The 11,264-nt window shown below is 30.5% G+C and overlaps 1 protein-coding gene across 1 annotated transcript; it reads left to right on the forward strand.

Moving 5' to 3' along the window:
• The first annotated feature begins 246 nt into the window (after positions 1 to 246).
• LOC111373688 lies at positions 247 to 4,866 on the forward strand. The gene is made up of 7 exons (XM_022996253.1): positions 247 to 577; positions 1,150 to 1,317; positions 1,405 to 1,691; positions 1,830 to 1,942; positions 3,481 to 3,658; positions 4,750 to 4,765; positions 4,862 to 4,866. The coding sequence occupies exons 1-7, from the start codon at positions 247 to 249 to the stop codon at positions 4,864 to 4,866; spliced, it is 1,098 nt and encodes a 365-aa protein (XP_022852021.1).
• The last annotated feature ends 6,398 nt before the right edge of the window (positions 4,867 to 11,264 follow it).

The raw sequence follows: 11,264 nt of genomic DNA on the forward strand, positions 1-11,264 counted from the left end.
TTTGTCTGGACATGAAAACAGAAAAAAGAAAAAAAAATTGAAGAATTCATTCAATCTCAAGTAGGAGCTATGGACAAGTTTCTTGGTAGTAATATTAATAATAAAAGAGGAGTCCGATGAAAGATTTGGTTGATGAAGAATTTGAAAATGAAAAGGTTCAAAGTGAAGATAATATGAATAGAGAGCATGAAATCTCAGTGGATCATGAGCAAGAAAATTTGGAGGAAATTGAAAAAATGTGTAGCTATGCATTTTGACATTAATGATCCGGGAAATTGGAAAACTATTGATCAAAGCTTGATAGACTTGTTAGTGAAAAGAGGCCCCCTTGGGCAGGATGGTTTTATTTTTCCAAAAGATTCAGAAAATAGCCATTTCTCTTCTACGTATTATATTCGGCATTTAACAAATGGTGAGAAGAGTGATAGAAAATGGTTGGTCTACTCAATTTCATTGGATAAAGTATTTTGCTTTTGTTGTAAATTGTTTAAGCAAGAAGGAAACAATATTCAATTAGCTAATGAAGGAATCAATGATTGGAAAAATCTTAGTTTCAGGCTTAAAAGTCATGAAACTAGTAATGGACACATGCATAACATGAGAAGATGGATTGAATTGGAATGGAGATTACAACAGAATCTAACAATTGATAAAGCTATGCAAGATCTAATCAACTAAGATAGAGAACATTGGAGAGAAGTTTTTGTGAGGATAATTTCTATTGTTGGCTTTCTATGCAAGAATAATCTGGCATTTCGGGGGACTAATGAGAAAATTTATGAAAAAGATAATGGGAATTTTTTAGGTCTAATTGAAATGATTGTAGAGTTCGATCCAATTTTGAGAGAACACGTCCGTCGTATTCAAGAAAAAGAAATTCATTATCATTATCTTTGTCACAAAATTCAAAATGAATTCATACTCACGTTGGCTGGAGAAATCAAAAGTGCAATCATTCAAAATGTTAGAGAAGCAAAATATATTTTTCAGATATAAGTCACGAAGAACAAATGTCACTCATAATACGATATGTAGATGTCGTAGTAACACTAGTAAAAGTACAAGAATATTTTTTAGGATTCCTTAAGGTGGATGATACTTCGGGGCAAGGATTGTTTGGTGAATTATTAGATATTTTGTAAACATTAGAACTTAATATTGGTGATTTAAGAGGTAAAGGTTATGATAACGGTTCTAATATGAAAGGGAAGCATAAAGTTTTACAAAAAAGAGTACTAGAAGTAAATCCAAGGGCATTTTACACACCATGTGGTTGTCATAGCCTTAATCTTGCACTTTGTGATATGGTAAATTCTTGTATAAAGGCTAAATCTTTTTTTGGAATTGTACAATGCATATATATATTGTTTTCATCTTCTACAAAGTGATGGAAAAATTTTCAAGACAATGTGAAAGGTCTGAAGCTTAAGCTACTATCACAAGCACGTTGGAAAAGTCAAGTCGAAAGTGTTAAAGCAATAAGATTTCAAGCACTAGAAATAAAAGCTACTTTAAAACACTTGGTGGAAACATGTGATGATCCTAAGGCATATAGAGATGCTCAAAGCTTATTTTCTGACATTATGGATTTTGAGTTCTTGTTTGGCATAGTTATTTGGTACAATATACTGTCTGCTATTAATAGATTAAGTAAAATGTTGCAACGTGCAGATATGTCTATTGATACTGTTGTTAGTTAGATGAAAGCACTTATTTCATTTTTTGAAACATATAGAGAAATTGGATTTGAATCTGACAAAATTACTGCTAAAGAAATTATTGATCAAATGGAAGTTGAACCTACATTTCATGAAAGATGTATTATTTAGAGAAAGAAGCACTTTGATGAAAATGTTAATGACGAGAGAACACATTCAGCCGATGAATCATTTAGAGTAGATTATTTTTTAAATATAGTTGATCAAGCTCCTTCTTCGCTTAGGTTAAGATTTGAACAATTTCAAAAATATGAAAATACTTTTAGGTTTTTGTTTGATTAAAATAATATTACACAGAAATAAAAAAAAATCTTCTTTATTTTTCAAGCACACATTTTCCATCAATTTACTATTCTAAAATGCATTTTTACAAGAAAATGGGCATCAAACACCCCTTAAATCTTCTTCTGCGCTTATTTTTATGAGTGTTGTGTTTGATTTCTAGAGTGCAAGTTAGTTTATTAATCTCAATAATCTATGAGCAAGTTGAATTTCAAAACTGTAATTGTTGATTGGTTTAACTTGTGAAGCAACTAAGATTGATAATTTGTTGATTGGAAATTATTAAATCTTAGGGAGAAGATTTATCTAGGTTAAATGGAAATGCTTGGATTGTGTTATCTAGTTTATTGATTTCTCTAATTCGCAAAGCCATTATTAAATTAAATTCTCGCGCTTGTCTAGGATTGTTTGATAATGAGGATTAATTGGATCGCTTGTTTCTAATTAATTAAAAGTAAGGGAAAATAAAAGAATTTGTTTCGAATGGAAAATTTATTTTTCACAATGAATGCTACAATTATGAATTAATGATTATTTGTGGATCAATGACCGGTTATGAATTTCCAATAGTGGATGTTGACTTAGATCAAGGTTGGTTATATTGATTTCATTTAGTTTGGTAGTTTGCGTTGACAATAATTGCTTTTCTTAATAGTTACTTGTTTCAAACCCAAAACCCCCCTTTTTAGTTAATATTGCGTAAAAGATGAACTAAACATTCTTCATGGGATCAACCCTTACTTCCAATACTACATTTTTTTGAGGAGTATAGGTTTTAATTTAGAGTGCCTACGACAGCACGCACCAGGATGTCATGTATGGATGAATAGTATATTTGAACGACTATAATTGAATTCCATATCGTTTAGTTAAGATTTATCTTGCACTTTTTTTTTATAATCGTTCAAGATTCTTCTCTTCGCAAGCCAATTTAAAAACTGATTTCTATGTTATAATGCTCATTACACGTTGAATATTAAATCAAATATAATAGTGAATGCAGGATTGGCAATTGATATTAGTGTGCATATTTCGTGCATGGAAACATAATAAGATATGTTGGAAAATAAATCCTATATTTAGCTGGTTAAGAGCTAATTTAAACATTAAACAGAATTAAAGCCGACTCATTTACACTTTTTACTAGGAATGGTTGGAGTAAAACCCTCAAATTTGTGGCAATAAATGAATAAAACTGGAATTGATTATCATTTCAGGAAGAATATTGGAATGGAAATATAAAATTACATAAAACCGCACAAGTCTTATTAGTTGGTAAAAGCAAGAAAATAGAATGGAAATATTTGACTATTTTACATTTTAAGAGAAACTATTTATAAAAATAAAAATTAAATTTATATTTTTATAGTAAAATATATTTAATATTTCTTAATAAGCATTAAAAAAAAAGTTCCAAGAACCTACATGATGATCTCAAATGTTGGTGAGCAGTGAAATTGAATATTGTTTTGTATTGCAGTCTCGAAGTATGTTTGATACACCAAGTCTCTAAAGGGGTTGCAAATGGAACAAGCCACTCGTATTCTCGGCTTTATTCAGCACATGGATTGTTTGAACATGTAGACGAGCTAACAATCGGGTCGAGCTCGAAAATTTTTCACAAGTTTGGTCAGTGTGAACATTTGACGATCCAAAAGGTCAAAAATGAAACCGTGAGGCACGAAACATGACATTTTTTTGGTTGTTTTGCCCAGTAGTCATATTTATTTATGAATTTTGCTCCTTTTTAAAAAAGGATCATTCATTCATTCTATATTAACCTCCTCCACTATTTCATTTTCTTCCATACAAGTCTACCTTCTCAATCTACAATTGTTACATAAATTTTTTTTCTTTTTTTTTTTTTTCTGGTTACTTTTGAAAAAAATAGTAGAAGCCAACTTCAATGGGCCAACCCATGAGTTTTGGCCTCAAACATAGCTCGTGCCATATATAGTATTCGATAAGCTTAATTAATTTTATATCTATATTCGTATTCATGATTGATAAAAAAATGTTTGACCTGATTACTGCCATTTCCAACAATTACACGACATAATCGATCTAATGTGACAAGTTTTTTATAGCACACTATTATCAAGTAATCTTTTAAAACAAAACAATCTCGATAACTTTATCGATATTGATCAACGTTATTCTATTTAGATCGTGGAGTCAATCTAAAGCTTGTTGCAAATTTCTTCTTATATTTAATAGTTATCTATTTCAAATATTCCATTTAACCAAGTATTCATTTCACCTTATTTTAAGAAAATATTGGACTATTCACCTTATTTTTCAAGTGTGGCAACCTGTCGAGCCTGCTCGATTCGATTCTTAAACATTCGAACTCAGTTTGTATCCATGAACTAGGCTCAATACATCCGCGAGTACACAAGTCAACCATTTTCAAAGAAGAGGAAATTATGCCACATAACTATTTTCAAATAAATATTTAAATTTATACTTTTCAACTTCTTTTAACTATAAATACTTTTTTCTATATATAGTAAAATGGATATGTTAAAAGTTAACCAAACAATACAGGTATCATTTATCTATGATGCTAAATCTAATCCAATAAACACGCCCTTAATTTATGACCCAAAAAACACGCCATTAACTTGACAATTTTGCACCAAATCCTTCAAATGAGTTTACTTGTATTCTTTCGTTGTTTTGGTTCCTTTTTTTTTTTTTTTTTTTTTTTTTTTTTTTTTTTTTTTTTTTTTTTTTTTTTTTTTTTTAGATTGTAAAGGTTAAAGGTAATGGTATTATCATATGCATCTTCACTTTTGGAGAAATATATTTGAAAGAGAACTTATGCTGTATTTAATGATTATGATTCTATTCACAAAAAGGTTAATCTTTTTTATTCCTCTATCTGATTCTTCTCGATTGGTACGTGTCTTTCATAGAAAATTTTCTTTCTTATGGAATTTAATTGAAGAACATCATGATCGAGCTGATATATTTTGTTCATTTCAGTGTTTTACATTTAATCATGCAATATTATTAACTGCATTCTGCAATATACACACTAATTATTGGTCCTAAATTTCACCCCTCTTTCATTTGGAAAATAGCATGTCTTGAAGATGGTTTTGATCGAGTTTCATTCCTTGGATTACATTGATTATATATATTGTGCCTATTCATAAAAACAAAAAGAAATGGGAATCTTAAGGAATGTCAAATATTTCTGCTCAGAGGCTTTATTTGGGAACTTCAGAAATGGGATTAGATTAACTATACTTTAACAATTCTAGGTAAAAAAGTCTTTAATCGCCCATGGTAATATTGTGTGATCAACTTTTAGCAAAAGATATTGTTTTTAATTATGCGGTAGTTTTTTTTTCGCTATTTTTTTAAACTCAAGATGTCAATGTTTTTTGAGTCCCACTTTTTCATCCTTATCCTAATGGAGGAATGGTTACTGAATCTTTAATTTAAGTATAATCAATCATTAAAGGCAAGAATGAAAATGCATAGTTAAAATCAAATAAATGAATTCCACATTCTAAATCATATTATCTTATTTTTGAAGCAAAAGCAGTAAATGATTTTCCATCCTTATTCTGCCATGGATACTAATTAGTAATTACTAATTAGTTGGGGAGTGAAACAATGGAAAATCATTTACTGCTTTTGCCTTTAAGCATCTCTCACTCTCAGTAACTTTCAGAAACTAGATATCGTGTTCATTGTGTTCATCAAGAAGTAAATGATTTTCCATTCTTTAAGCATCTCTCACTCTCAGTAAATGATTTTCCATCCTTTAAACATCGTGTTCATCGTGTTCATCATAAAGTAAATGATTTTCCATCCTTGTTGGTTTATCACTGTTAGTTTTATTTTGGTTAGTGCCTGTCAAAACCATTGAATGGTCTCATAAAGCTAATGCTGGAAAGGCTAAATTGTCTATTTAAATTAGATGATTCAGTGTATCCACAATCCACCTGCCCCTAAGTCAAGATGATATTTTTACATGGTAATTCCAAGTCTTGTCGGCAGAAATTTATGAAAATTGCGCACGTGTTGGACCTTCGATGAATAAATGAATCCAATCTACACGTGCACATTTACTTTCTGATGAACACGTGCACATTTACATTTACATCGTGTTCATCAGAAAGTAAATGTAAATTTACACGTGCACATTTACATTTACATCGTGTTCATTGTGAAAGTAAATGTAAATGTAAATGTGCACGTGCACATTTACATTTATATCGTGTTCATCGTGAAAGTAAATGTAAATTTACACGTGTACATTTACATTTACTTTCACGGTGAACATGATGTAAATGTAAATGTGCACGTGCACATTTACATTTACGTTTACTCTCACGATGAACACGATGTAAATGTAAATGTAAATTTACACATGTAGATTTACATCGTGTACATTTACATCGTGGTCATCATGATTTAAAATTTTTGTTTGATTTGAACTGAATTTATAAATTATTTTCTACCTAAACGGAGCTTTTTGAAAAAAATCCAAGAAGACGCGATTCATTAGTCACAAAATTAAAGGACAATACAATAAAATAAACAAAAACAAAAAAACTTTATTGATGTGTCTTCATTCATAACTACACTTCTTATGGTGAAAGCATCTCTCACTCTCAGTAACTTTCAGAAACTAAACATCGTGTTCATTTTCTAGGATCAAAATCGAAAGAAAAAGTTCAAGATTTGTAATATAAGAAAAACAAGAATCATGGTTCAATGACAGTACTCCGGCGGCACAATGGGCAGGTTTGACTGATATCCAACAATGTTTTGATGCATTCGAAGTGAAATCCACGGTTGCATGCCGGAAGACACCGGAACAATTCTTGGTCTTTGAATTCAGATAGACAAATAGAGCATTCATGATCTTCACCTTCTTGTTCGATGTGCGACTATTTCATCCGTCCTCCCTTTTGTCATCTGGGATCGAGTTGAAGTTGGTAATGATGGCGGCGGCGGCGGTGGTTGACAATTTATGACTGGCAGCTCATTTTGTTCCAATTCTGCATATCTATTCCCCCCTCTTTTTCAAAAGATATTGAATCAACAAAAACATCACAGTCGAGGTGAAAACAAATGGTAAAAGGTACGAAATATCAGGCATCTTTAAGGAAGACGATGAAGAAGGGAGACAGAGAAATTAGAGCAAATAGAAAATTGCAATGAACAGTGGTATTTATATACTAGTTTGTGCGAATCTCTACAAGGAAATAAATAGTAATACTCGTTTTCAGTCAACGTAAGGATTTTTAGGGAAAATGTCACCACACACTACACATGTAAAACGTAAGATATTTTTATTAATTATCTTGTGTAATATTAGTTATCACAATTTTGTGGAGGAAGCCAAAAGGAAATTTTCACAAGAGGGAACAGATTTATATTATAATGTGAATGATAAATTATCATCACATGAGAATGTTAGAATTCTTCAAATACTCCTTTGCACTCTATAGTTTAATTCAACGGTTTTAGTGATTAACGGTTTCGTTATATATGAATATTTTTTTAATCATTAAAAAGTTAATAATTAATAGGGGATCTTCTTTAAATACTAACAAATGGTTGATGTTGTTTATTTCTCCTTTAGAAAATTGAAAATTTTGAGAAAGCTTCTCAAAAGGTGGGAAGAGGAATTCTTAGTGGACATGAAAGTGCTAATAAGGTCAGTCATGTTGAGATCCTTATCTCATTCTCATACACTTTATGATTTCTTTGTATTCTATCGTGTTGACCATATGAATGTCAACTAGAACATATTCCGGTGTTCTTTTGAACAATCAAAATTGTAGTTTGCTTGATAATTTTACCTATGCTTCCAAAAGGTCATTAGGAGTTCTACTGATTTTGCTCACACTTGGCCCTCCATCTCTATATTCTACGATCTTCTGTTCATCTTTCGACACTTACAGGTGCCAATTTTGTTGTAATGTGTTTTCATATTTGTTTTAAAATTTATTTAGTATGATGATTCATTATTGTTGAATTTGAGTGTGTTAGCTGGATTAGTGTTCTTCTCATTTATTTAATTTTACTATTGAAGCTTTTTGGTTGAGCTTTTGGATTTTCTTAACAAAAACAAACACATGCTCTTCAATGAGGTACTTTTAGAGAGTAAAATTTAATTGTTAAGGGTGCGGCTGGTTTAGTTTTCCATTTTCCATTTTCGGTTTCAAAACGATTTTTAGTTTTCCTCGAAAATGGCACGTTTTGGGCATTTTCCATGTTTTGGGAATTTATAACTGAAAACGTTCAAAATGATAAAAAGTCATTTTGCGTTTTCAATTATAAATTTTAACTCGTTTTCGAAAATGGAAAACGGAAAATGGCCCGAAAATACTAAACCAACCGCAGCCTAAATTTTTTCTCCCTTCTTTGTTCTATCATTCTACTGTATATAATTATCCATTACCTCTTAACTGGGGTATTAATTTAACAAAATATAAGAATTCTATATTAATTTGTAGCTTGAGTTAACTATATTCATTGAAGAGACCCTAGGAATGTTGAGAGGAAGCATTAGCTTCGAATTGACGATTAGCTCTTACTAGGATTGGTATCATAATTTCTATGAAAATGCATATGGTCACAAGACTCCAAATTATAATGAAAAATTAAAAAACAAGTGGATTGATGGTGGTTTTTTTTTTCCTTTTAAATTAGAAAGTCCCATTGTAATTCTTTTCATTTTAATTCTTAAAAAAAAAATTTCCATCCAGTTAAGCCTTGTTAAAAAAAAATTCCATCCAGTTAAGCCTTGTTAGAACTTGTTGAATTGTTTGAACGTATCGTAATTACAACTTTTTCATCTACTTAATTTTGCTATTCTTATTTGCTTCTCAAAATTGTAATTAGTACATAGATCTAAAATGTGATATTTGTCTTTATCTTTTCTCTTCAGTACATACATGGGCTCATTGCTTGAGGAATTCATTATTTCCATTGGCTGGGACCGATACTTCAGCATGTTGGCTCGCTTGTCTTCTGGTAAGAGTTATATTAGTACTAAAAAATGCATACTTGTCGTCTGAGGTCTTTACTCATTTCCAATTACTAGAAATATTTCAGTAACTTCGACAAGATAGAGCTTACATCAGTGAAACTGTACTCACCTTTGTCTCTCTATCAGTTCTCTTGGCCAGTTTTTCAATACACAGATTTTAAGATTTAGTTACTTTCATTCTTTGAAGTTTTTCTTCACATACTAATTATGGTTGATGCTCTGGTGCAGTGGAATTTCCATCTTTTCATCTTCTGATTCCTAATATGGTGCAAAGTCCTGACTTGTTTAGCTGTAAGTGAAAATTTCATTTACCATTTTCTGAAAACTTTTCAATGAACCAGTAATTACTAATTAGTTGGAGAGTGAAACAATGGAAAAATCATTTACTGCTTTTGCTTCAAAGATAAGATAATATGATTTAGAATTGTGGAATTCATTTATTTGATTTTAGCTGTGCATTTTTATTCTTGCCTTTAATGATTGATTATACTTAAATTAAAGATTCAGTAACCATTCCTCCATTAGGAGGTTACTGTTGGAGTTATTATTATTATTTTTTTTTACAAACGAATTGCGGTTGGAAGGTTGGGATCTTCACTTAATAGGTTCTATGAATGTCATTTTTTTTGCTATACCAATATTATTTGTAGACTTTCTACTAACTGTTGCATAGTAAATTTATACATGAGTTTCAGTTTTAACGTGTTTTTTTTTTTAAATTCTTAATTCCTATTCATACTTGAACCCACTAAAATCCCATTGACGATAATTCAAAAGTTTATTATGATATTCTTAATTATGTAACAATTTCCTGATGTAATATTTTTTTTTATCTTTATAATTGGAAGAAGTTTACGCATACCTTAAACCTTTAACAAAATGAGCATTTTTCTAATTAGATAATATGTATGGTGGAAAGAAAGCTGAATATTTTACATTTTTCCTATTGCAAAGAATATTCATCTAAAGGTTTTCTTGTTGGCTTATCACACTTATTGTTTGATTTGCTATATGTTTCTCTATATTTATTACATTCACTTGTATGAATATGAACTTGTGATATTTGTGATTGGAAATCTCTTGTTCCTGAATGTACAGAACGTCTTGAAGCTTAGATATATTTATCACCTGCATATTGTTTCTTTTCATTCTAAAAGTAAGCTTAGTTCGTTGATGTTGTGAATTTTAAAGAAGCTTATGCATGTTGATCTTTTAATTTTTAATCAAACGATCAAAACTATCTATACTATCCTATTTATGTGACAGTCTTAAGAAAGCATTATCTACATTCTCTTGATGCTTCTGAGCAAGTTTTCATGGCTTTGTTTTTGAGGCATGTATCATGGGCATTTCTCTACGAACTTTATATTTATACTTCAGGAAAAGGGCATTATTGTCCTAAATAATAAGCGAGTTTTTCTGCTAAGAAGTTCAAGGCACTCTGCGATGTTGGAAGTTTTGTAGAAAACACATTTGGGATATATTGGAAACAAAGGCATTAAACTTCAAATCTGTATTCTAGGTATTTAGGCAGATTTTACCAAACTCCTTTCTTTTAAACTACTGATTATATTATTATCATCATTATTATTATCATCATCATCATCATCATTTTGGCACATGATGTCTTCATTATGATGGAAGAGAAATTTTTAGAAATAAACTCGAAGGGACTTGGTAGTCTAGAAAATAATGTTTAAAGATGCAATGGTATCAAAAGGTAAGAACACGGAACTTAGCATTGAAGCTTCAATATATGAAGTTTAAAAACATTTTGATGATGCACCCCCAATTATGAAAAAGTAAGTGGGTAATGGCACAATTAATGTTTATGTATTTATTTCGATTGCAAGGAGCTTTTGCTTCATTTCTATGTGAGTTCAATAAAAAAGAAACCAGCGAAAATTATATTTTGAAGCACATTGTTGTATTCCAAGTTATAATACAGATTGTCTTCCTCGTGTAAATTTGAACTTTTGCTTGATGCCTTTTCCATACAATGTTTTACTTCTCCTCCTTTGTTTCAATTTTTGATTAACCGTTATGAAATATTGAAATATTATTTCTTTTATACAGGTGTGGAGAAATTTTGTAACACTTTCCCGTCAATCCTTAACAGTGAAGATGCTAACATTACCTTCGAAAGAACCCGGCCCGTGCATTGCACGGATGAAAAGCTAGTTATATAAGAAATGTGTAACTGGTGATAATATTATCAACAAATCACACGTCGAATTGTGGAA

This window comes from Olea europaea, unplaced genomic scaffold, assembly GCF_002742605.1.
Source record: "Olea europaea var. sylvestris unplaced genomic scaffold, O_europaea_v1 scaffold1154, whole genome shotgun sequence".
NCBI lineage: Eukaryota > Viridiplantae > Streptophyta > Magnoliopsida > Lamiales > Oleaceae > Olea > Olea europaea.

Excerpts from the sequence above, each read along its gene's own strand:
- LOC111373688 (XM_022996253.1), top strand. The coding sequence starts at position 247 with ATGCATTTTGACATTAATGATCCGGGAAATTGGAAAACTATTGATCAA. Across the intron at positions 578-1,149 it reads GCTTAAAAGTCATGAAACTA|AACTTAATATTGGTGATTTA; the intron begins GTAATGGACACA and ends TGTAAACATTAG. Across the intron at positions 1,318-1,404 it reads TTGTGATATGGTAAATTCTT|ACAATGTGAAAGGTCTGAAG; the intron begins GTATAAAGGCTA and ends AAAATTTTCAAG.